The sequence below is a fragment of the Anguilla rostrata genome, chromosome 3 (assembly GCF_018555375.3).
Source record: "Anguilla rostrata isolate EN2019 chromosome 3, ASM1855537v3, whole genome shotgun sequence".
Lineage (NCBI taxonomy): Eukaryota > Metazoa > Chordata > Actinopteri > Anguilliformes > Anguillidae > Anguilla > Anguilla rostrata.
Window position 1 is genome coordinate 41,868,889 of NC_057935.1, and position 27,924 is coordinate 41,896,812.

Sequence of the window (27,924 nt, forward strand, 5' to 3'; positions counted from 1 at the left end):
GTGATAGCAGACACAGGTAGACTCACTAGATGTACATAATGGAGGAGAAGAGAATGACACAGAAAAACAGGAGCAGATCCCCCCCTTCACCTATTCCTTTCTTTAAGGGACAGCCAGCAGGGTGTTAGCAGACCTGGAACAGACACGCATACACATTGGGGTTGTAGCCACACATGGCCAAAACACCATGAGCTTCCCCACCAATTCAAGGACTCCAAGTCCTTTCAAGGTCTTATTCCCACAAATTCAAAGACCCATAAAAACTGCCCATTCTACATTAGTGTTAGATTCAATAAAATATTTTTTTTAATTTTGTGACTCTGAAAATTAATGCCATCTCAGGATCAGCTCCTTCAAGCCTACTTCTAAACCATTTTGATTCAGAAGACATTTGGAGCAGAATGTGGATTCTGATCCAAAATCAATAGCGTGGACATTAAGCTTCCTAACAAAAAGGAATGGACAGTCAGCACTCCTTGTGCATTTCTTTCTCTTTATTCAGATGTGGAGAGCAGAGGGTTAGGGATAGATGGGATCACAGCGCAGGAAGTGCCATGGTGGGAAAGTGAAGCCCTGGTTGCACATAGGGATTCATAAATGCCCTGCCCGCCCCCCCCCCCCCCCCATCAGTTAAATAGCCCTTTCCTATATACATTTCCAAAGATTAATCAACATTCCAAGAATTTTAAAAGAAACACAAGAGGGTGATTATTGAAAGTAAAAGTATCCTCAAAATCACTCAACCAAAATGTTCAAGCATTTTAAAAATGCCTCTGATCTGCTATGAGTAGGCTTTAAGATGTTTATGTACTCCTTGACTTTATGCAGTCCTCGGTTCTTGGTTTTATTTTGTATAAATCACTGACTTCCATCATCCTGGTAGCCTGATGGATTTCAGCCAAATCCAGTTGAAACCTGTTTAAACTAGGGGAGATTTAGGAGGTGTTAAGATGTTTTCTCATTGTAGTGAAAGCAAGTGGTCAGAGATTCAGATGCACTCCGCAGTTATATCTGACTGAATAGAAATCTACTTCCTGTTTTTATTTTAATAAAGACCCCCTTGTGCTGCTGCAGAGGTGGATATAAAACTGGCATTAATATTTACCACACCAAACTGAATGAGCTTTCAGTCCACCTGAACCTCATGGCCTCACTTACTCAGAATATGAATAAAGAAAAATAAATAAATAACCTGACTTGTTTTTTAAGAAATCAATGAGCTATTTCAAGGATTCTCTCAGTATTCTATATGAATTTTCCCAAATTAAACAAAATATTTACTCCAGTCAGAACCAAATAGTGTTGGGAAATACATTCAGCTTCAACCAGGGGACCAAATTTATAACTCCCTAGAAAGGAGAAGAATTCCCCCTTGGGAATCTGATGAAGGACCAATCAAAACCTTTTTTATTGACACATTTAAGTGCTTGGCAGGTCTAGTGTGACTTTTTTTGTATTCACCAGTCACTGTTTAAAAACTGAAGTTTTAAACCTGTAAATGAGCTTTCTATAGTCAAATGATTGAACTGAAATTAGCAAGCTTTAGACAATGATTGAGCTGAAATGAGCATGCTGTAATAAAATCATATTATTGAGCTGAAATGAGCATGCTGTAATAAAATAATTAAGCTGGAATGGCTTATCAGTACCTGTACTAACCCCTCCACTCCAGTCGTAAATGTATTGGGTGCACACAACAGGACAGGTAATATTTTTTAACTTGGTAGCTGAATACAACTGTAAAGCGATCACACTGAAGGTAGAAGGTAGAAGGCAGAACAGTATTTTGGTACATAAACACCAGGAGCACTGCATGCTCGTTCCCATGGCAATACTCATGGTTCCATGTGGGTGTATTTTCCAAGCTCTCTTCCCTGCATAATGTACACACATACATAGGCCATACACAGATATGAGATCAATAAAAGTATTTATTTTAAGTGGTTAAACAAAGAAGTTAATTCTGTAACAGGTAACAAACAGATACCATCATACCCTAGTGAAGTGTCAAAAATCCAGCAACAGAGACTTTGATAAGACAAACACACAGTAAGCATTCAGGACTCAGGAGATACTGAAACGCTGGAATAAGCACTAGACTATGCTAGTGCTGACTGTGGCCAGTAGCTCCACAGGGCGATGCCCAGTTGATGGGAGGGTAAAGTCAGTTAGGGGATCACATTTCATCGCTACCGAGTGACCCCCACTGTTGACTGGGCGCCTGAAGACTGCATGTTAAAGCCGCATATGAATGGTCTTCCTCTGACTCCACTTTAAAAGAGCTTAGCTGTAGTCTGTGGTGTGAAAGTAAGTGGTGACACAACATGTATTTGGAGTAGAACCGCAATTGTCTATACTCTCCTGTTTTGGAAGTTGGGATAGAACATGAATGAGTGCGGCTGCAGACAGTAGCGCATTCCAAATCATGGTGGGAACTGGACATGATCAGACAAGTTCAGTCAGTCAGGGGTTTTAGCTAAATTGCTCTCTAGTGAACCCTGCTGGTCGCTCAGGCGTCCACGAACTGCACCTCAAAGCCGCATATGAAAGGTCTTCCTCCGACTTCACTCTACACACATTTAGTTGTAGTCTGTGATGTGAAAAGAAGCAGCTGGTGACACCACGTGTTTCAGAGAACATGCATGTGTCTACGCTCTCCCAAATCTGCAGTGGGGATCATGCATGAACGTGGCTGCGGTAGCAGATAACTGGACATTTTAAATTAGGGTGGGAATTAGACATGTTCAGTCCAACGTTGGGTGCCAAATTTTAAAAAAGAAAAGAAAAGGAGGCATAACTGAGGAATGCTTTCAGTTAACCAAAGTGCTTGGCAAATTATAGAAAGAAAACCAATCAAAAGATAAAATTAAGAAAGAATTGTTAAATTAAACAGTTAAAACTGTAGATTATGGGGCCTCTAGTGGCGCAGTCCGTAGAGTGCTATCCAAATGCTCAATGGTTCGAATCCGACCGCCGACCTTTGTCGCACATCTCTCCCTCTCTCTCACCTAATTCTTCCTGTCTCTCTACATTGTTCTATCCAAATAAAACACTGAAAAAGCCACACAAAAAATAAAACAAATAAAAACAAAACTCGAGATTACATGCTCTTCCACAATTATAAAAGGCACAGTACAATACAATGCAATACACAAAGAGCACAGGATGTATGAAACTAAAGTTACATATTTAACATTATAAATAAAGGCACTTAAAAAATAAATCAAAATGTTTAAAGGTGTGATGTCGGTGGTCACTCCTGGCCAGCTCCCTGTGGTGGTAAGGAGCTGGAGTGACAGGGACCTGCTCCTTCTCAAAAAATGTGGGTTGGCTCTATGGCACATCTATGTGGCTTCACATTAACTGACACCATCTATGTACTGTTCCAGGATCTCTTCGATGACAGTACTGTCGTAGTTTACCTGGCCCAGGTCCAGCTCTGGTATGAGGATCACCAGGAGACGGCTCACACTGAGTCGCAGGTTCTTCAGCCTTTCCACCGGACAAAGAACACGTATGAGAAAATACACCTGCTATCCAGACTCAAAGTAAACCTCGGTTTCCCAGACTAGGAATACCATAGCATGCCATAGCATATAGAACTACAGTATATTTACAAACAGCTGCTCAAAATCTCTTGTTTCTAAGCTGGTTCTGAAGAACACCTGTTGCACATAAAAATCTAATAGCCATGCTTTTACACTGTTGTGCTTGCAAGCTAATTGATTATATTACTATCTCCCAGACCACGGCAGGTCAGCTGAGAAATGTGAACCTTTTCTCAAAGATCAACATTTATGAATAAAACTGATTCAAAAAATCTTTCAAGAGAAGCATTAGCTAAGAAAAAAACTAAAAAGCTTGTGCTCTTGTGCTGTGTGCATTAATGCCAGTCTCTTACCTCTCAGCCTCTGTTGATCCAGGCCTGCTGGGACTGTTCCCAGTCTTTTCTGCACAGCTGGGGCTGAGGGCCCTGCTCCCAGCCTCCCTCAGATCATCCAGCTCTTTCTTCAGCTGCTCGCACTGAGAAAAGACAGCTCCTCTCTCTGCCTCCAAACTCTCCAGCTGAGGAGGAAAGGTTTATTGTCAGGAGGGTGGGGCTATAGGTAGGAGGGAGGGGCAATCATTAGGAGGGTGGGGTTATAGGCAGGAGGGTGGGGTAATCGTTAGGAGGGTGTGGTTATATGCAGGAGGGAGGGGTAATCGTTAGGAGCGTGGGGTTATAGGCAGGAGGGAGGGGTTATTTTATTTTATTTTTTTGTTACCTTTATTTAACCAGGTAAAATCAGTTGAGAACCAATTCTCATTTACAATGATGACCTGTCCAAGAGGCGTCAGCAACAGTAAATAGGTAAAATAAACACAGTCAGCACAAAACGACGCATACAGTACAGATACAGTACAGTACAACATACAGTATGACACGACAGTACATACGAAACGGCAAAAGACGGCATAGGTAAATAAAATAAATCAAAAGTCAATAAATAAAATCAATAAACCAATAAATAAACACTAGGTGTTACTGGATTTACTGGATATTCTTTGTACAGTTGTAACGGGAGAGAGAGTGAAGAGAGGGCTGGTCAGCAGGTGCAGCAGTCAACTATGACCTGTTGCAGATTTTGTTTGAACATGTTGAGAGATGTGAGAGCTGTGAGTTTGAGTGTGTTTTGTAGTGTGTTCCAATCATTTGCAGCGGCAAAACGAAAGGAATTACGGCCAAAGACAGTACGGACTTTTGGAATGATGAGCATTATGAAATCACTGGATCTTAAGCGGTAATTGCTGTCGGAAATGTGCAGGAGGTTTGAGAGGTAGCAGGGTGTCTTTCCCAGGAGTGTTTTATAAACTAATTGCAGCCAATGGGCAGGAGGGAGGGGTAATAGGAGGGTGGGGTAATCGTTAGGAGGGAGGGGTTATAGGCAGGAGGGAGGGGTAATCGTTAGGAGGGAGGGGTTATAGGCAGGAGGGAGGGGTTATAGGCAGGATGGAGGAGTTATAGTGAGGAGGGAGGGGTTATAGTCAGTAGGGTGGGGTTATAGACAGGAGGGAGGAGATATAGTCAGGAGGATGGGTTTATAGTCAGGAAGGAGGGGTTATAGGCAGGATGTTCAGGGTTAGAGAAGAAAAAAGGTAGAGACAAAAAATTTGAAGCCAGATTCTGACCCTGGAAGATATGTAAAGACAGCTGTATGTACATTATGAATATCTTCACTCAAATCACACTCCCTATGAAACATAGCCCTAGAGGTCTAATCAAGATTGGAAAAGTATTTGGAGCCTAAAATTGGGTCTTAAATTCAATTAAAAAACAGGTACCCCAGCTTCCGAACTATATAACTTACACTGGACCACTTTCATCTAACCAGGGAAAGTTTCTTGGGATTAAAAAATGTTTGCAAGAGACTTGGCAGGACAGCATACAGTGAAATTTAGAAGTATTGAGACAGTGACACAATTTTTGTTGCTTTGGCTCAGGACTCCAGCACATCTAAAACAATGAAAATGAGGTTAAAGTGTAGAAGATTTAACGCTGCAGTAGGCAACTTTCTCAAATGTTGTAGCATTTTATATTCTAAGTAACTTCCTGTCACACTACTGTAATTTTATAATAGGCTGTTAAGTCAAGCAGTTATGTGGCTGCAGTTATGTGTTGGGCAGCCTTAGCCCAGACACAGATACAGGACCCTTTGGGAGTCTGATTGTGTGAACAACAACTAATACTGTCTACAGCTGGCAAGCAGGGTTCTAGCCGGTTCAAGTTAACGTGATTGGTCCAACAGGTAATGTTAGCTTACCTAGACAGCCTAGGTAAACTACCTAACTTCACCTACCAGATAACGCAAGCAGACATTTCGGTGGCTAAATACATTGAACGTAACTAACTTAATCGGCAGGCAAGCAGACAGTCCAGGTAAATTAGTGTTGAAATTGTGACCTACCTGTTCAGCATGAATAATCTGAGCTCTGCTTCCATCTTCCACCCACTCCCAAAGCACTCACCACCTTCCTAATTGTGCGCCGATGTTTATTCTATTTTCAGAGCAAGCTTTAGCCGATTTTATTTTCTTCTTCTTCACATTACATAGCACCAAAACAGTTTGTTTATCTGCCACGAATGAAGCTCTTTCTCTCTCAACACATCTAGCAAGGTACCATTATGTGAACACACAAGGTCAATCTCACTGTTGATTGTTCACATGAAATGGGCTATCTTTTTGACTGGTTCACATTGAAAACCACCTTGTTTTGTAAACAAATAAAAAAAAGTTTAGAATGCAGAATTTGAGGGTATAAACACAGTGTAGGGTGCTGGATTTCACTCACAGCAGCTCTTCTTGTGATTGATACTAATTAAGCATGACCACTCTCCAATATCTTCATCATATTTAGTACTTGGTGGCAAATCCTTAGCTCTCAATGACTGCCTAAAATCTGTGACCCATAGACATCACCAGACACTGGGTATGTTTGCTGGTGATACTCTGCCAGACCTGTACTACAGCTATCTTCAGTTCCTGTTTGTTTCTGGGATGTTTTGCCTTCACTCTTCAGCATGTGAAACACATGGTCAATTGGATACAGGAGAACTGACTTAGCCAGTCAAGAACACTACACTTTTTGTCCCTGAAAACTCCTTGGTTGCTTAAGCAGTATGTTTGGGGTCACTGTCCTGCTGTAAGGTGATGTGCTGTCCAAAGGGTTTTGAGGCATTTGTTGGATCTAAGCAGACAACATATTTCTGTACACTTCAGAATTCATTCTGCTGTTGCCATCATCAGTTACATCATCAATGAAGACAAGTGAGCCAGTTCTAGTGGCAGCCATACATCCCCAAGCCATAACACTACCTGCACCATGTTTCACATATGAGGTGGTGTTGGATCATGAGATCTCTAGATCAGCAACTCTTTTGTCAGCTTTCTAGTTCATGAATATTGCAAAAACACATATCTGGCCAAGAAAGAGATAAGCAGCTAAGTGTCCAATTATTTGTTCTCCTGTATAAAAGGGCTGTAACTCTTACATGGATCCCTCGATGTAAATATCCTCAAATTAAAGCTGATGGTCTGCACTTTACCCTCATATTCCAGCACATTGCTTTATTTCAAAATATATGTGCTGGAGCATAGATTACATTTACATTACAGGCATTTAGCAGACGCTCTTATCCAGAGCGACTTACACAACTTTTTACATAGCATTTTACATTGTATCCATTTATACAGCTGGATATATACTGAAGCAATTATGGTTAAGTACCTTGCTCAAGGGTACAACGGCAGTGTCCTTACCCGGGAATCGAACCTGCGACCTTTCGGTTACAAGCCCAGTTCCTTACCCACTGTGCTACACTCCGTCCAAGCTACAATCCGTCCAGAGCCAAAACAACAAAAATTGTGTCACTGTCCCAATACTTTTGCCATTTGACTGTAGCATCACATGAAAAATTACTCTTGAAAAATCACATTTTAGAAAACCCTAATAAAACAGACAGAAGTGACAGAATTGACCACGTTGCAATGGTGGTCACTGGGATACTGGACACTCACCTTGCTCTTCAGTTGGTCCCTCTCCTCATTGCAGCAGTCCAAATCTGTAAGGATGGAGTCTATCTGCAGGGCCAGGTCATGTTCTCCCCCGTGGGCCTGGTCACATGGCTCCTGCTTCACGCTGCTTGTCCTCATTTTCTGCAGCTCCTGCATCAGCTTGTCTACCTGTGCCATGTACTGGTCTTTCCCTTGATTGGCAGTCTCCACCTGCTCCCTGTACTTGTCTCTCTCTTGATTAGCAGTATCCACCTGGTCCCTGTACCGGTCTCTCTCCTGATTGGCTGTCTCCATCTGCTCCTTGTACTGTTCTCTTTCTTGATTGGCTCTCTCCATCTGCTCCTTGTACTGATCTCTCTCTTGATTGGCTGTCACCATCTGCTCCTTGTACTGGTCTCTCTCCTTACTGGCTATCTCCCACTGCTCCAACAGCCCATCCTGCTGCATATCCAGGAGGGGGTGCATTCCCCCGCTGGAATCCATGAGCTCCCTGGCCTCTCTCTCCAGGAGCTGCATCTGCTCTGAACTCTTGGGCACATCCTCTCTCAAGCTCCATGTCCTCTCCTCCTCTTCCTCCTCCTTCACCTTGGCCACTCCTTCAGTTTGGGTCTCAACAGACACCTGCTGACGCACCGCTGATGGAGCGAAGGCGGCTGTTGCTGTGGTGTTGGTTTCCATGGACTCCTCTGCGAGGGCTTCATCACTGAGTTGCACCCTGGCCCTTTTTTTTACCAGCTCTGGGGTCAACGACAGCCTCCTAAAGGGAGAAAGTGATTTAATACGTCCAGCAATATTTGCAAAGGCTGCATTTGCTTCTAAAAAACGTTACACCCTTTAATTCCTTTACTTATTCAGCAGAAGGAAGGCACTCAATACTCAAGACATCAGATGCCATATTTTTTGTAGCAAGCTGTCCAATACAACATCATTAACATAAGCGTTTATATTTACAGAAAAGTGTGTCGCATTGATGTTTTGCAGGTACAACCATAATTTGAAAATGCATGTAGACTAGAAACGAACTGCTGTTCCCCTGCTTATGAAATAACATGGGAGGATAAATATTGACAGACCTACACTCCCTTATCTGTCTGTTTTCTGCCTGATCAGTGTGTTGGACCAACCCCACTGTTCATTAAAAACAGTTACACAACTGAATTTGTGCATGTCCGTCAGTCCAGCATCTACAGTAGACCACAAAAAGATTTATATACAGAAAAATCAAAATTCTTTCCTCAACAGAATACTTTTGATCAGTCTGTTGGCATGCAGTAAAATTTAAGTTTATCACCAATAAAAGAGAATCATTCCATGATTTGGGATAGAATGTGACCCGTAGTCCCACATGGTGACACATAATTGACAGTTCTGGAAAATTCTCCAAATCTTTCCTTCACTGAACCGCCGTGTTTGAGGAAACAAAGCAGAAAAACCATTCCTCGCAATGAAAACCTACATAACCTACCAAAATGCATGTACAGTATTTTACAGTGCAACCCAGTTCAAGCTCTACCTTGGGTGTGTGGGCTTGGAGCATGTGGAAGAGCTGTGAGGTGTGCTTTGGGCAGAGGGCCTGGGGCCTGAAAACAGAAGAGAGAAGACAATGTTGTGCTGCTCTACGTTTTGACCATATCCTACTCTACCTTTTGACTGTTGTGGCGCTCTACTGTCCGACTGTGCTCTACTGCTCAACTGTTCTACTGTGTTGTGCTGCTCTAAATTTTGACTGTTGTGCTGTCTATTATCTGACTGTGTTGTGCTTCCATTTTCCGGTGTTTTGTTGCTCAACTGCTTGTAGAATCTTCAGCACTACCTGCGCACTCAGAACTGAGTTTCAGGCTCCCAGCCCTGCTCATAGGTTTGTCATCCAGTGGCTGTTCTTACCAGAACTATTGAGAGGAGTGGAGGTGGGAGGGGTGAAGTGGGTCACATTGCCTCCTGCTGTTGTACCACTGTGATACAAGGTTGTACCACTGTGTGTTGAATGTGTACTCGAAGTGCTCGGTGATGGTACGGAACCTTCTGCATTCTGTGGAGTGTTAGTCATACCGAAGACAGTGTTATTACTCAACTTGTGATTTGCAAATTTTTTTTTCCAAATTTGCAGTAAAATTAAAATTCCTAATAAGGGATGCTAACACTGTGGTAACAGTTGGGTCCAAAAGGCATTATACTGGCATTATGGTAACATTTATAGATTAGGGGACTATGGACCACAGATCTTGAGGGGAGTTTGGGAGAGGTTCCGATCTCATAATCAGTTTTTTATGCAACCACTGCTTCTGCAAATGCACAGAGCTTAAAGCTCAGAGTGTACAAAATTCTGAGCTTCGCAAACTTCTTCAGCATAGTTTCCGAAATGAATACAACAGCAACAGATAAATACTTTCTACTATCTACAACCCTAGCCAAATGTGTAGCACATTTCTATGGCAATTTTGTTGCTAGAAGATCTTCACTTTCGCAACTCGGACTCAAGGGGGCGGAACCAGCCCACTAAGGCACATATCAGATTGCTTTTCCTACAGCAAATTCAGCCAAGCAACACCATCTGCATGTAGTTCCCTCAGCAGGACAGAGTGTATGTTTAACTATAGCATTTATTGTGCTCCCTCACATCCATGCACACGCACACACACACATGTACACACATGCACGTGGACACACACATACACATGCACACCTCACCTGCTGTCTGTTCTCCTGGTGCTGTTTCTCCTCCCTGAAAAACAGGAAATAGGTTTCAAATACTGAATTTTTTTTTTAATCCTGAAACTACAGAAGCTCATCCAAATTCTCTCAGAAGATATTAAACATGCAGTGAGGCTGGTGCATACAGACAAAATATGATGTCACTCGCCAGTTTCTATTGGGAGTTGCAGTGGCAGGATATGATTGGCTGTGTCCCACTGGGAGAGAACAGGGCTTACGGCATTCCAGGTTCCTGTGTGCTCCCTGGTAACACACTTTGTAGGGTGTACGCTATGTAGGCCATACACTATGTAGGATGTACATTACATAGGTACTGCATTACATGGGTTCTTCCATTTTTTTAAAATCGCTATTAATAAATTAATAGAGCTGAAACGTTACTGCCCATGTTTTCAGCGGCCCTGGTTCCGGAAGTAAATTTCCCATTCATGTCTCCATAGACATTTCAGAAATACGCTAGATAATATAGTTTTGACATTCATGTCATGACATTATAAAAATGATTCAGAGCCAAAAAAATCTTCGAAAAACAAAACAAAAGGCAAAGGTACAAGATTGTGTACATTTTTTAAAGAGGGAATGAACTACACCATCCCATAAACTATTGCGAGTGATGTAATCGTATCCTTTTCCCCTCACTTTCAATCAGTTTCAACCACATTTATGATTTTATTTCAGTTTCAACTACATATATGGTTAATTACATTTTTCTCTTTAGTGATTTCTTGTTCGTAATGTTATATCAGTGTTTTATATTATATTGTTCTATGCTGTAGTTCCTGACCTTTTTATCATTTGTGAGCAAAGCTACACTGTAGTTTCGTTTAAACTAAAGCTATGCTTTAGTCATGGTTAGCATAGTACTTTAACAGGGAATTTGTGATTAAAACACAATTTCTTAAAAATGAAGTTGAAATTGGTCCGATTTATGGCTTCTAAAGGAGCATATGACATTGTTTCACAATCTCCTAGCTCATGGTAAGCCTACCTTTTATGGTTAATATATAATGTATGACAAATCAAATTCTCTATGGCAAATATGAATGGTATTTCTACTTCCGAAACCAGACATTTCAGCCCTATTGTCACTCAAGCCAGATTGTACTAAAAAGGGAGACAACACCTTAAACAACATGTGCGGCATTACGCACAGCCTTTTTGGAAGGTACCCAGGTGTCACAAATGAGTGTATATTTCACAAACGAATTGTCCAATACAATATATGACAACTCAGACTCATAAGGCATATCTTTATGCATAACACCAATGGCAAGGTTGTAAGGTTGTATATTTATTCCATGTTTAGTCCCAGATATTGACAGTAGAATGACACGGTATAAACATTTGTCTTGGTTATTTCGTTATTCAGTGAGCAGCGTTCTCACTGCTGTATTGGCATATCTAGGGTGACTGTTGGGTATATCTTCTTGCTATGACAGAATACAAATTTTTAGTGGTGAAAATTTTTATGAATGCCCAGATAGCCACTATTGTCCAGTGTGTCATGGGTGGGGGGTGTAGTTGCAGATGAGACTGTAGGGAGGGGATGGTTGTTAAATGAACGACCAGCGTGACAATGATGGTGCTTCGAAACTCCGTATTTGACATGTTTCTGTTTTCAACTCATAGTTTGGTTGCAGGAGCAACAAATGTTTGAGATGAGCAATCTAGGCATGCCAGCATGCAGAGCACTAGGGGGCTTGTGCAAAGGGATTAAGAGTGAGCTCAGAGGTGAGTCAACATGTAAAAGGACAAGGAAATATCCTCACTGCTTATAGGTCTTTTTGTATGGTTGCTCATCCTCAGAGTCCTTCAGCTCTTCTTCTGCTTCGCAGTTCCTGCATAGACATACACGTTAATACAGGAATGTACAAACCAACAGGTTTTAGAAGAACCCATTAACTGACTGGAAGACCATAAAAACTGAAGTAATTCTGGTAGTGGGAAAATTAGAGTGAGGGTAGAACTAAAAAAGAGTAGAGTTCTTAATCATGCTCTTGTTTGAACCAATGAAACCATTTTGCTTTCCATAACATAAATAATTGGTTAAAATCCATGACTCACTGATAGCATATGGCAACATTGTTTTTTGGTTTCACAAAGTCTTCAATCATTACTAACTTCTAAGGCTTTAACAAATAAAAACACACAAGACAAGCTGGCTTAGTGGTTAAAATAAGGATATGGGTTTGATTTCTAGCAGGGAGGCACCTGTATTGTTTCATTAAACAGCCCCAACAAGGACAGAAGGGGAGGCACTACATATAATCATAGGAGACCGGACATCACCTGTACTGGGGGTCTGGGTTCAAGTAGCAGAACCACTTATCAGGCAGCTTGCTGGCATCTATTCCATCTGGCAGCTTCCTCCATTTCTGGCATGACTCACACTGGGCCCAGTTCTGATCTGGAGATTTCCTAGAACAAAACAAGCATATTGCCTATATACAGGATGTGACCTACATGTTTACAGGGCATAAAAAGGGGCATGTGCAATCAGTTGGTGGCAAGTTTGAATCTTGTGTTGGCCATTTCTGTTATAACACTGAACAAGGTACAATACCCCAACCCAAAACCCTGAAACTCTTCAGTAAATGTGCAGAAATGTAAAGTTCAATATTTGTCAGTTTCTTCAGTATCATGTGCCCCCAACAAATACATAATGCAGAACACTCACTCCATGTCCTCTATTTCCATGTTGCAGTTGGGATTCTTTTTCTTTTTTGTATGGCGCATTTGCTTCCAATATTCCTCCAGCTTCTCCCCCAGCTTATGTTTTACTTTCCTGGAATGACCAGAGAACTGATTTCTATATGTAACACAAAAAGGGGGACACTGGAAAAACAGGGATGCATTGGGTCATCAAGAGTGGGGGGTGAAATTTTTAAAAGACAAGCAAGACAAGACCGCTGTATGAATCCCCTTAGTCTGGAATTTTCTGGGAGATACTTCAGACCAAGGGGCAATTTTCAGGGAGAAATTAACATTGTTACTCTGGCTTGAGGATTTCACTCTGTACAAGACATTTAAAATGTGGTTCAAAGCAGGGCTGGTTACCTGTACTCTTCTGTGTCATCAAAATCCTGTTTGTTGTGCGTTGGTGTGAGGAAGTCGCACTCTATAATGCCGATAATTCCCACACCATTCCCCTTTGTGGAAACAGAGGAATTCACAAACAAATAAAAAAAGGATCCGCTGCACTAACCATGTGTAGTTTTTCCATCAACCCTCTAATCAAATTCAGCAAAACATTTTCTCACCTTGCGCTGGCAGCCAACTCGCTCGTACGCTCGTATCAGTCGCTTTTTGTTGTACATCATTATGCCGTAATGCCCACTGTCTTTGGTGCCGTACCCAAAAGTTATGGGGATAGGCTTCATCTGAAGAAGTAGTTCAGGGCAACAACATCAAATGACATTTTGGTGTCCATGAAAGTATTTTCTGCACTTATCTGCTCTTGAAACTTTTGTAAGAGGGCCACTCTCATGCACACACATCCACAAAACATCAGACATATTAAACAAATCCATTGTGTTGGCAGTTCGGCAGCTTTGATGGTAACATTTTTGATGCGGCTGCTATTTAAACACAAGCCTCATTCTGGAACCCCGTAGCCACCAAAAATATCACCGGGGCCCAAATATAGCTGCAACCAAAAAGAATATAATATTACAGCCAAAACCAAAAGCTGAAGTCCAGTCCATTCTAAAAATGAGTGTGAAGTTATAGGCTATGTTCAGAAATGTAGTGGGTGATTGCTGACTGTAATGCTGCACAGTGGAGTAGCTTTAACAGAAATTGCTTTGCAGGACTGTTCAGAGAATAGGGACAACATATGATTATGTTATATAGGGACAACTATCACACTGCGTAACTGTACAGTTCTCATGAAATGCCTTTAGGTGTAAACTGAAAATGCAAAAACATCAGTCCTATCTGGTTTTATTCATATTTGCACATCTGAACAGTCACAAAAGCATGAGCTCTGCTGCCAACCAACAGACGGCATTCAAATATAAAGCAGAGGTCCTACAGTACTGTGCATTAACCTGGTTAAAAGTGCACTACAAAACTTTGGGTTTGCGTTTGGTTGCAGTTTATTGCATTAATTAGCTAATGTTCCAGGATAATGTTGCCGCAAATTTGTCTTGGAGCCCTAAAATGTGGTATCATACACATGATTTCAGCAGCCTAAATCAGAGACCAACTCTGGAACATTGTAAGGGACAACTCTGATGATTTGTGCTTGAATTTTGGACCGTACTTACGAGCCGCCTGGGATGTCAACGAGCTGATCTAACATCGACCCACCAATGAAAATGACACAAGACCAAGCAGACTTGGGTCAAATATGTATTTGTTTTAAGTCAAAAACTTTCTTTTTTTGGATTCAAATACTTTTCTGTGCTCTGTTGATCTTGCCTGGTGTAATTGAGCCAGCCAATATGACCAGAAGGCGAGGTTTTCGCTATTTCTTTTGGTTCCAATACACCAGACCAGATCAGTAAAGTGTAGAAAAATAGTTGAATCCAAAACAAATACATATTTGACCCTAGTCTAAGACCAACATTTAGCCAGCGCTTTCATTTTCACAGGATAACTGTATATGGTGTCACAGCATGCAAAAGTTGCCTAAGTTTTCTTGAATCCACCCTAGTCACACAGCTAAATCACATGTGCACATGCAGTACAGATCAGAAATTGAGCCCACTGGGCAAACTGTACGGCAAAAGAAGGATACCAGAAATTTTGGCGTGTATCGGTCCTTGCGGGTGTGGGCCAGACTCTTGGAGACCAGCTGAGCCTGGACCTTCTGTCCCCTGATGATGATCTGCATTCGGGGCTTCAGGTACAGAATGCTGCAGTACGCCTGAATCCACATCCAGAGGAGGGAAGAAGAATTAATGTCGAAAGTAAAAAGTCACAGCAAGTCTGTCATTGGCTTTGGCACTGCCAGTAGAACTCCTTGGGTTAAGGAGAAAAATCCACCCTTGTATGCAATTGTATGCAAATATAAAAAATCTTGGGACCACACAGACACTGCATCGTTCAAGGAGGAGGCACAAATTAACTCCCAAGGCTGAACGAACTTTGGTCTGAATGGTTCAACTGAACCCCAAGACAACAACAAAGGAACTGGTTAAGGACTTTCACGCAAGGAAGATGCCCCTACTCCAAGACCAGCATAAAAAAGTCAGAATAAAGTTTTCAGGTGATCACTAGGATGAAGACATAGCCTTTTGGAGAAGTGTTCTCTGGTCAGATTAAACAAAAATTGAACTCTTTGGCCATAGCGATCAGCACTATGTATGGAGGAAAAAGGGTGAGGCTTTAAATCCGAAGAAAACCATCCCAAACGTGAAGCATGGGAGTGGCAGCATCATGTTGTGAGGGTGTTTTTCTGGAAAACGGACTAGTGCACTTCAGAAAATTGATGGCATCATGTGGAAGGAGGATTATCTAGAAATACTGCAGCAACACCTGAAGACATCAGCTCGAAAGTTAAAACTTGGTCGCAACTGGTTCTTACAGCAGGACAATGATCCAAAGCATACCTCCAAAGTTGTAACAAAATGGCTTAAAGACAACAAAGTCAAAGTATTGGAGTGACCATCACAAAGCCCTGACCTGAATCCCACCAAATATTTATGGACTGAACTGAAAAAGTGTGTTCGAGCAAGGAGGCCCACAAACCTGGCTGAGTTAAACGAGTTCTGTCAGGAGGAATGGGAAAAAATTCTGGTAAAGTATACTGAGAAGCTTGTGGAAGGCTACCCTAAGCATTTGATTCAAGTTGAGCAATTAAAAGGAAATGCAACCAAATACTAACAAAGTGTATGTGAACTTTTGACCCTCTGAAAATCTGATATAGTACAAAACAGTTGAAATAAACCTGTCTCTTAACTATTATTTGAAATTACATCTTATGAAAAAAAGTAGATACTCTAATTGACTTAACACATGGAAATGTATGGTAACATGAAATGTGTGGAGTTGTGAAAAATTGAGTTTGACTGTCTTCAGCCTAGGTGTATGTAAACTTTTGGCCTCAACTGTATATATATATATGACAAAACAGGTCCTAACAGTCAAAGGAAGCAAAGAAGGGTGCCTCAGTGCAAAAAGTATAAAACTGGGCTTACTTCAATGCAGTTCAAGGTACTCTCGTTGGAGGAAGGAATGATATTTAAAAAGCCTTTATTCAATTGGCATGAGGAATTTAAAAAAACCTGTCTAACGCCAACAGGTCCTGCCAGTGTTGAGAACCAAAAAACGGACTCTCAGTCATTTCATTCAGTTCACACCTCTCCTGCTCTTGCCCATTAACAAACAAATATCAAAATTTATTTGAGAAATCGTGTACTTAAAATAACAGAATTTTCAGCTCCATGCAATAGAGCAGCGTGAAACCCACACGTGCCTTACCCCCCGTAATACTCACACGTAATGAGTACCGGCTCTCTGGTTCTGAGTTCTTGTTGGTGTTCTGATGATTGTTAACATCACCCGAGTCCACGTGTGGGATCTGAATGTCGTACCGATACGTTTTGAGATCAAACTCCGTCTGCCCATCTTTGGAGCTAAGACACATACACGAAAGTAAAAGAAAAAAAAAGTGTGAACCACACATATTAGTTACGCACTTGGGCAATATAATCTTCTTGACTGAATTAAATACAGTACACACAATACATTGATACAAATAAAATTCAATGTTATTCTCTGTAATCGTTATCATTTTGAGTAAATATGAGCAAATGGACATAGTTAATCTCTCTGCTATATTGTTAAAATTATATCAAAAGAAACATTGTTTACTGAAATTGTTACCAGAGTGGCTGGTAACTCTGAAATCAACTAGCCACATTGGCTAATGAGTCAAAAAGTTCATTTTAAGCCCTGGTCCCAAGACAAAAAAGACACTTTCATACACTTTCCACACCAATCAGCCCCGCACTAATTCAATACTAAAAGCCCAAAAAAAGTTTCAGAATGTCCTAATCCTAATGAGATTTGTGGGGCCTGTAGTGCGGCTTAATCTCAAGACAGCTGGACCACAGCCCCCTGTGTGGCTGGTGGTCCAGTCCCTCACTTTGGCACCTTCTGAGCAGTGATCCCTTCTCTATCTGTTACCCTCTCTGCTTTCTCCCTGTCTGAATAAAGTCAAAAATAAAAAAGGGGGGCAGACCATTTGGTCTCCTTTAAAAAACAAAAAAATTACAATTCCATATGTGAATACATATTATGGTGAAGGAGGGTTTAATGTTAATCATATGGTCTGATTAATACCTGACATGCCAGACAATGGGCTATGTTTTCAGGCTATTATTTTCGCAGTTTATGGTGCCACAGTTACAGTTGGTGTTTTCCACTCTGTTGAGCAGTGGTAACCAACCCTGTTCCTGAAGATCTACCATCCTGTTGGTTTTCATTTCAAGCCTAATTTGGCACACCTGCAACTACTAATTAGCAGCTCAACAAGATCTCTAGCGGTTGAATATTTTTTGTAGGGTTGGAGTGAAAACCTACATGACAGTAGATCTCCAGGACCAGGGATGGTTACCACAGTTCTCATAGTTACTGAATCTACACCCAAAATAGTCTTACTACCACTACACCACTACCACTACATCATAATAGCATTTGATAACAGCAGGATATGTAGTAAGCGCAATAGATGACTGGAGTTTGGGTCTGAATATCAAACACTCTCTTGCACATAGCCATTTTTACACTGACCAGAAATAATACATTTTTTCTACTCACATATATAATAAGCATAACGGCTGGTTTTAATGAGCAAAAGACTGTTGTTTTGAATTAAAATTAATTCAAATTTCAATATATATTAATTCATATTTCTGTATTTATAGACCATTATATGCCCCATAATGAAATACTTGTAATTTTTTGTATGTAATACGATATAATTCTTCCATTCTTTTAAATTTTTAGAATGTTTAATCATCAGGCCTCACCTGCGCAGATTCCATATGATGATCCTGGTTCCCGTGGAGCCCATGGGGGGCATGGTATTGATGGCCTGCAGCTCCTGGAGTAGCTCCTTCTCTGTTTTAAACAGGGAGTGTTTCAAAATGGCTTCCAGGCTGTCTCTATCGCCTGGCTCAATGCTGAGTGAGGTCAGGTGTCAAGGAGGATGGAACTGCAATTGTCAGACACCTGCATTTTTACCTTTACAAACGAGACAGGTTAACTGGGAACTCACCTCTCATTTGCAGTGATAACCTGATCAATCAAAGTATGAAAGGGATGCAAGGGATTACGTAGCCAGACAGATGTGTGGGGGGGGGGGGGTCAATAGGCAGCCAAATTTTCTGAGGGAAGTTTTACCAGGAAGCATCTTAAACCATTTCTGTTTCTGTTTTCAATGCTGGCAAAGGATATTCTTGTCTTCTCCATCTTGTTTGATAGTGACAATTGGCACTTCAATATTCTCAGCCCGAATGGCTGCCAGGTATGTCTGGGACAGGAGGCCCACGCTCATTATGTCCTGGGTTTTGGAAAAGACGATGACGTCCTTCCCTAGACGCATGGAGCCTGACTTGAACCCGTTTCCATAGAGACCCACGGGGGCATGACCCCGAATTGTCTTCTTGTCACTGTAGCCGAAACTGAGCGGAGATAAAGAGGGATAATGGGATCAGGTTAGTGGCATGGGTACAGGGCACTGACTCTCTCCAAAGAATTAAGGTGTGCTTCGGATATATCAGCAATGCCAGTCACAACAAACTGTCACACATACAAAGAGGCATGCAAGCCTTCATGCATCTTACGTATTCACTCTATGTGTGCAACTAAACCAATCGCCAACCATTCCCAGAAATAGGACACAAAATTTAAGTCATTCTTGCATAAAACCTTTTGGGCACAATTTCTTTAATAACTTCTTTAACTGAATCTGTCCTCTCGACAATACCTGCACAAATGAGACTTTGTACATAGAAGATATTGGAGCTGCAATGCATGATTTTGTGAGGGAAATTAGAAAATGTATTTTAGGAACGGAAGAAACAGTGCAGTGTCACTGTCCTCGCTTGACATGGCTTAGTCCATTGTAAGAACAATATTACAAAATTGCTGGTGTGCTATGCTATACTTCTCCCTGGTAGACATCTGTGTCAGGCTCTTCCAGTTTTATGTTGCTTTTTTACCCAATGTAGCAAGCTGGCTAGAGCCACATACAACTGAGCTAAAGATTTAAATCTCTGCCAATAGTATTATTCAATGAAATATCTGGCTGTGTTAAACACAAACTAATGCAACGTAAACATTTGTCCTGCATTTCTTCAGAGGGTAGACATCCTGCCTTGCCTCATGTATCCGGAACAGTCATGTCTTGTGTGAACAGATTCAATACAGAATTTTTCTAAAAAGGAGACCTGTGCATGAACAGGGAAAACCACTACCAATCCTGGATAATTGAATCTAGAAATACTGTGGGTTCAATGTGTGAAAGGGGCTATACAGTGGGAGGCATATTCCTCTTGTGTTGCTGCAACTTCCTTTGATTACCCTGTTGGCTGTTACTGACCTCAACATCTTGAGCATTTTGTTATAGTCCAGCCCAGCCCCATCGTCCATGATTATCAGACATTCCTTGTCCTTTATTCGAGTCGAGTCAATCCATAGATGCTTGGCATTGACGTCCGGGTCGTAGGCATTGTCTAAGAACACAGTGATGGGCAATTAGCCTATGCAAATTTTTCCTCAGAAATTACTGGTCACATTAAGGCAGGATTCTATGTTTTAGGCAGAAAAAGAAAGTCAAAATGCCGGGGGGGGGGGGGATACACTGTGGTCTATAAATGCACAAGACTTTTAAGATTATAAAATATAAAATGGGCGATGACCCAGACTTGAACCACAACAAAATAATTATCCTACTCCCATTACTTTGAGCCAGTCATCTTTCAGTGCCTGACATTTGTGTTGTTGATTGTTCATAATATTTAATTAATTAATTTTTCCTTATACAAATGTTTTATTTGGAACAGCAAAGATGTAAAACAGAAACAAAACTTCAGTTTATGACAGATGGTTACAGAATAACATTATTTCTGTAAGACAATTAATGGATGGTATCATCTAACTTGCAAGTAGTTGGCTATCTCCATGAATATTAATTAAATGTTTTTAACAGAAAACAATAATAATGAATGCGATTTTATCCACGGAAATAGCTATACAAATAGGCAAAATAAATGTCGGGGGTTTTTTTTGTTTTTTGTTTTTTGTTTTTTCAGACACCAGTGGCTCCGTTTATAAACAAATGTAATATTATGTTAAGCACGTTGTCATATTGTTTATTACTAATGCAATACAAGTTTGATTTAGCGCCGTCGGCACAGGTTGTTGATGTAGGCCACTTTTTAATTTGTAAATAGGCTACGTCTCATAATGACAAATGCCGGCTCAGTCGGTTCGCATAAAATCAAACCGGTATAAGCTCGTACACCGGACCAGACCAGCAAAACCGGAAACCGACCCAACATGTCCTGGATAAAAACTCTTGGACTACAAGTGCGTAAAATCTAAAGGTGGATATGCAGACTTACTAAAGATCTATGAAGCAAAAATTAAGCAGTGTACCCAGTGTCTCCAAATCTATCCAATATGTCCAAATTATACATTGCTGTAAATCACAACATAATCGTATATTTCTATACAAATCAACTGTTTTGACTCAAGAAACTTACTTCTGCATCATTGTCAAGTGGGAATTACAAGTACAGTGGTCTAAAATATCTAGGGGTCCAGAAACATATCCAAAATGCTTTTTGTCCATTATAAAGCATATAAATGTGGCCCTTATGAAGGTTTAAGATGAAACATTGATATCAGATTTAAAAATAATGCCAAAACATTATCACACAATGTGGTACAGTATCTAAATGTGTAATCATTAAATCTTTTATGTTTTTCTGTGCTCTACAGTAATGTTTTCTTGTATGGGGATGGGACTACATTCAAACAATATTCAACCCGTCCACTACATTTTGGCAATGATCCAGCCTACATCACATCCGGTACATGAAACACAAACCCTTCTGAACTACCAATTGAACTACTAAGAAACGCTTATGTTACAGTGTGAAATATCCTTATTATAAAACAGTGGTGTTTTATATAAACCTATTTAAAGACACTCAATTTCAGTAATAAAGCATGCAACCAAAATATTTTGAGCAGTAACACTTACATAACGACTAAGAAATCTTATCTGTGATCAGTAGACAGAGACAAAGAACCAATGCTGTTGTTCTCCTCTTCTGACTTGGTCCAGAAAACAGTATCAGTTGATTCTATCAGCTAACATGCCTTAGCCATGCTCAGAAGTTCTCAAGACTAATATTTTCCAAGAAATAATTAATAACGTTTCGCCAGGTACAGTGTCTTTTACTGCTACCACAGGGTGAATGCGTAAGGCAGCGATGATGACTCACAACATTCGGTTACGCTATAAAATGCTATCCCAAAAGTTAAATTAGACATAATACATCCTTAGAAAGCTCATTGTGCACAGCTATTTTGGAAGGTACTCAAGCATCACAAATGTGCGTATATTTCACAAACGGATAGTTGAAGACAATAAATGACCACCGAACCTTGAAAGGAACATCTTTATGTGTAATTTACCAAAGGTAAGATTTTACATGTATGCCATAGGCTACTTAGTCACAGATATTGATAGAAGAATGCTATAATATAATTCTACTAGGCCTATAATTCCTCTTGTTTATATCAGTGTATCAGCAATGAGTAGCATTTTTCACAGCTGTACTCGCATACCTTTGGCTATTGTTGGCTTTATGTTGCTATGACGGAATCCAAATTTTTAGTGGTGAAAGAATATTTTTATGAATGCCTAGATAGACACTATTGTCCAGTGTGTCCTGGGTGGGGGTTGTAGTTCCAGATGAGACTGCAGGGAGGGGGTGCTTGGTAAATGGAGGACAGGCGCGACAACGGTGGCGATTAGAAACTCCATCTTCGACATAGTTGTCCTGAATCGTCTACTAATGAAGCTAGAACACAGGGTTTGTGTTTTCAACTCATAGTTTGGTTGCAGGAGCACTAAGAGTCTGAGTTGAACAATCTCATGATGCCGGTGTCATGGCCACTAGGGGATTGCACCAACAAGTTAAGATCATCTACAAATGTTACCCATGCAACAATGTGATCTCTAGATTTATTCCAGGAGTAGAGGATAAATGCAGCTTTTGTAATATGAATGGAGAGTTGATTGAACGTTTATTTTATAACTGTTTATACACAGCTATGTTTTGGACTGATTTTAAATATGATATTGGTCTTCATAAAATGAAACCTCCAAGTAAACGCCTAAATACAGGGCCTTCCTGGTTGATTTAAATAATTATCTCACTTCACTGCAAGGTATTAAAAACAATAAATCTGAAAAGTGCATAGAACTACTACATATAGTTTTCTATAATTTGCAGCTACATATTGTAATCCACTGATCTTTGTGTTATTTTATTTTTCTTATGATTCTTCTTTTTTTGCCAAGTTTAATCTTTGCTCTGGAGAAGAAGAAATTCAAAAGGACAGAACCACTTACCGATGAGCTCAGCAAAGGCCCCAAAAGCCCAGGTGTGACTGGTACAATTTGTATGTAAATATTTGGGGCTCATCTGCAAAAAAGAAGAAAAATGGTAAAATAAAAACTGTACATAGATACATAGGATACTTCATTATCCCCATGGGGACACCTCCTTAGCAGCATGTAACAATCACATTTACAAACAGACATTTACACCAAGAAACATACAATCATTCGCACTGCAGAAAGGCTGGGGGAAATAAATAAATACAGATAAAAATTAAATATTGTATCTTCCAAACCTACCAGACATATGTTTGCCCCATTAATGTATTGTATGTTTGTACACACAGAGCCAAGTTATTTGAAATAAGATAGGAAACATTGGGTAGCATTGCTGTGGAATAGAGCTTGTTTAATTTGTGAGAGCTATGATAGCCAATATTGTTTCTTGTAATTCAGCCTAATTTTGATATCAATACTTTTAATAGCAGGCCAATATTTAGCAAGTTTGAATTAATGACATGTAGACAGAGCTTTGTATTTGTGAGTAACTTGCCATTTTTATACATTGAAAATGTGTTTATCTTCAGATATCATTTCTTTTTGTACTGTGTTGGTTGAGTGAGACATGCATACACATAAATACATGCAAACACACATACATTCTAGCTGAAAGAAACATATAGGAATGGATTCAGTCATTTTTCCTTTACCATGAATGACAAATAAATTAAAGTATTTGTCATATTTTTAAATGGAAGTGTTTTTCATGGGCTGTTGCCTACACGACAGATCTACTAATTGTGTGCATGTCGACAGAGGATCTATAGTACTAGCTAATATTAATTTAGAAATGTGCTGTTGCAGGGTAGCTACAGCAGCCTAGTTGAAAAGTAGTTAACAGTAGAAACGGTACAGCGGTCAATTTGAAAATTGATATAATATTAAAATTCTATAATATAAAATTGATAAGTCATTTTTTTGCGTTGATTTCCATATGACTGGTAACATTACCTACTGGACCGAATCGCAACGCACATTTTGGCGCTTAATTTCGGAGCAGACTGTACTAACGTTACACCCTCGATCTGTCCAGTTGTTAGCAAGGTAGCAACTGTTTAATTCAGTCAAAATGCTGAAAGCAAAACTGTCTAAAGCGTGGGTGTATGTTACCCAGAAGGATTCAAACAACAGGATGTGCCTTTGCAATAAAAAGACACTCTTTTATACTGGCATTTGCTCGTTCGTGTAAAGAAGATATACAACCAGGTTTGAAGAGTGTTGTTTCAACAGGGGTACCTGAGATTTAAACTCCAGCTAATGTTGCATTCAGACTGTCCTCGTCAACTCATAAAGTTGGAAATTTATCACGTGATCAAATTATATTTATGAGGTGTTTGCGTTCGGGCGGTCATGGCAACTGGTAAATTTATCACATGAACAATACGTATGTCCGCTGGAGATGTAAAGGACATGGACCAATGAGATCACCCACTGTTGGTCACATGATAAATTTATGTGTTTGCCAGATGCCCACCATGTGTTGAAAGCAAGGTGAGGTCAGTGAAACGTCACAACTCGTAAACTCGGGTATCATGGAACTTGTCCAAGTTTACCACTGGTATTTACCACTTGGTCGGCCGTTCGAGTGCATTTCCTGGTGGTAAACTCGGACATTTCCAACTTTACGAGTTGACGAGGACCGTCCGAATGCACCATAAGCACACTGCAACTGACCCAGACTGTTTCTGACCATATTGAGTTTTTTTAATTTGGATTAATCAGCTGGCATCAGGCAGCTCTAAAGTCTGAATTCCTGGCTGATATCCCTGACCAATCAGGGTACACTTCTGTCCCTATGGCTTCCTCCCAATTGGTGCACAAGACCCTAAAACTCTTGGTGTGCAACAGAATTATATGCAGAGCGAGGTCAGAGTATATGACCAGAACTGAGGGTCACATGTCAGCCGGTGGCAAAAATAAGCTGTCCAATATGAAACATGACAGCAAAAACGTCACGTCGGAATATCAATATGGAATTACGAAACAACAACAAAATATCTGCGATCATTACATTCATTTAGCAGAGGATCTCATTTAAAATATGAGGAAACAAGTGCATCCCCATGATAAGAGAGTATACATCTAGTATAGTGAGTGCAGTAACATGTAAAGTAACACTGTTACAATACACACTGATCACTCCACTTTCCCCTAAAAATAAATTGTGAGTCATTAAAATTAAGACTTTTATCCAAATTGGGTTAGGTGCATGAGCATTCAGAAATGATACTATCATACGTTGTACTGTATGGGAACTACTCCTTAGGTAAATGTTTCATCCTAAAGACAGCAGAACACTGTCCCCTTCATTGCACTGGGGAAGTGGCTGTCTGTGTAGTCTGCAGGGAAGACTTTGCATTGCTTCGATCCCCAACGTCACATCTCCTATACTGCCCATTACTCAACAGACCTAGTCCATCTTCCAGTTCAGTCATCTGACTGGGCAAGCCCAATGGACTGTGAAGCTAAACAATTGCCATTCCTCTCACTACGTCATTGATGCCTGCTCAGTAGTAATTACTAGCATGTGCATTCAAATCACTGATTTACTGAAAGCAGGGAAATGGTGGTCCTTGTGGAACAGTTTAGGAGTGTGGTCTCTGGTAGGCACTTGTGACAACCAAAGTTACCCTCCTCCATTTGCTGAGCTGAAATGACAGATAATACTGTGGAGCCTGGGGACAGCTAATCTGTCATTTGCAAACTGAAATAAACTGAATTTTAATTTCACGTATTTCTAAGGTCGTCCTTTATGAGTGAGTATGCCAGGAACACCCACGCGGGTTCGGCCAATAGCTATTTTTATCCGAATTGAACAGCCCTTGATTTGAATAGAACCAAAGCAGGTTTCGTTTACACCAATTTGCATATGAGTGATCTGTTTCACTGACCTCACCCGTAAACGGCACACTTGCATATGCAGTAACCTAGGCTGCATTAAAAATGGTCTGTGAAAAATTTCAGTGAAACGAAAGTGAAACCATGTAGCTCCTTTCCGAAAGGAGCGAACATTCAGAAATGATTTTAATGTGGGAAACTAAACCTCTTATTTGGCTAATGGGATGACATATACGAGAATCCAGATCCTAAAATGCACCAGTTTACGACTTAACAAACAGTACACGGCTGCATACAAACTAAAGATAACCACCTCTGTTTTAACCAGTAGTCTTCTTACAATTCATTTCACGATAACCGAGGTAAAGTTTCATATTGGACATTCACATTTGGAATTTTGTGTCTTAGTTAGGGGCCGAGGTAAAAGTACAAGCATAATCAGGGACCTGTGTGTTTCTTGAATTTTAATAAATTGGCAATCTATTACTTGTGAAAACCAACATTTGACAAAAACACCTCAAACGAATTGCAAGTTATTCTATTAATGCCTGGCCTTCTTCCACAACCTATGGGTTTCACAAGTATAGATTGCCAATTAATTAAAATTCCAGAAACACATTAAAATTCAAGAATTCAAGTAAAATACATTTGTTAACTAAGGCACAAATTACCTAACTAAGGCACAAAATGCCGAATGTGAATGTCTGTTTTATGTCCAATATGAAACCAACTTTACCTCGGTTTTACGATATGCTTATCACAAACTGCCGGAGTGTAAACTTTGGTCACAGGGTTGTTACAGGATGAAGTTGGTTCGACAGAAGGGCTCGCTTACCGCTAACTTTTCCCCACTGCATGTGATCCCTACTACAAGACATCATAGAGCACGACATTCTGTTCCACTTACCGCGCTCAGGGGTATATTTCCAGCAGATTTTCGTGCCATTTTCACTTAGGTGGGAGAGAAAGTAGTAACGATCCCAGTAACGATCAAACCACAATACACAGAACTGCCCAGCCCCTTTCGGTACGTCAGTCTGTTTTGACAACAACCCTGAAGTTGGCTCTCGATGCAGCTTCTGATTCGAGATTTCCAGTCCACCTTTGATTGCATTATGCGATTGTACATGATTCTACCGTGGTCCATGCGCTTTTCCAAGGGCTACGACTAGAAAAGTGAGCTATGGCTGAAATGTGTCACACGCAATTTTTTCTCCCGAAAATCTAAAATAGGCAGTAGGCGGCCACTTTTTGGCAAATCGTCTTTGACGCCATCAATATAGTTATGTAAGTAATGCGTAACTTCCAAATGTAGGCTATTTCTTTCACATAGAATGATAGGAGTCATATATCTTTTGTCATTCAGTGTTGAAATTATGTAATAATTTAAGTGTCAGATGTCCCCTTCCAGGACAACCGTGCCGTGATCAGGTAAAATGGGCCAGTGAAACTGGACAGAAAAACCATAATTCTGAACAAAGCAATAATTATTATTTATTTAATTTTTAGTTGACAATGGTATAACAAGAAATAGTGTTTAAAATTTGTGTACGTGTGTGTGTGTGAATGTGGATTTGTGGTTGTTTGAACAGAAATCTTAACAATAGTAAATATATTGAATTGAAATAACATTAAAATGCAACAGTAATGACATTAGAACAGCAATTACTTTAAGAAACTTTTTTTTTTTTTTTTACATTTTCTGTGCACCTAATGTGTGTACATGTGTATGTTGATGTGTACATGTCACTGTACATACTTTTGTAGCCTTTCCAGCTTTATGTATATCTACAGTTAATCATTTAAGGCACTCTGAAAAATAAAAACTTTGAGCCTTAATGTTTCATGTGGATGATATTTACAGTTTAACTAATTCCTGAAAGCTTTAATGGCACAGGGTTTCATTTCAGGAGGTCTCGGTTCAGCACGTACAGTTTTGTTTTTTGCTGAGCCTGGAAAAACAAATGCTGGTAAACATTTAAATAAAAAAGTTTCATCAGAGCACAGTGGAACTGAAAAAGCCTGAAACTGTGAGGAACACCCTCCCCCCTCCAAACAGAAAATCAGTTTGTGTCCAGCCAGAGGCCATCTTCCCTGCCATCTGACAATAGTTCCACAAGCGGTTTCAAACCTTAGTGCAAAGTCGTGTTGCTCGGTCAGCAGTGAGGCATC

General features: G+C 40.3%; 1 protein-coding gene across 2 annotated transcripts; it reads right to left on the minus strand.

Annotated features, from left to right (window-relative positions):
* Window positions 1-1,913: 1,913 nt before the first annotated feature.
* On the minus strand, window positions 1,914-26,783 carry LOC135250882 (MORC family CW-type zinc finger protein 3-like). Of its 2 annotated transcripts, none has more exons than XM_064327658.1 (18): window positions 26,660-26,783; window positions 22,867-22,939; window positions 19,819-19,951; window positions 18,672-18,898; window positions 18,245-18,401; window positions 16,708-16,846; window positions 15,007-15,135; window positions 13,526-13,645; window positions 13,323-13,414; window positions 12,943-13,050; window positions 12,555-12,683; window positions 12,035-12,103; window positions 10,242-10,275; window positions 9,438-9,582; window positions 9,067-9,133; window positions 7,557-8,310; window positions 3,902-4,065; window positions 1,914-3,492 (listed from the first exon to the last, which is right to left on the minus strand). In XM_064327658.1, exons 1-18 carry the CDS (start codon window positions 26,696-26,698, stop codon window positions 3,360-3,362), a joined length of 2,712 nt encoding a protein of 903 aa, XP_064183728.1. In that variant the 5' UTR covers window positions 26,699-26,783; the 3' UTR covers window positions 1,914-3,359. The 2 variants fall into 2 exon arrangements, with proteins under 2 accessions (XP_064183728.1, XP_064183729.1); XM_064327659.1 differs by lacking the exon at window positions 26,660-26,783 and adding an exon at window positions 24,151-24,242.
* Window positions 26,784-27,924: the final 1,141 nt, after the last annotated feature.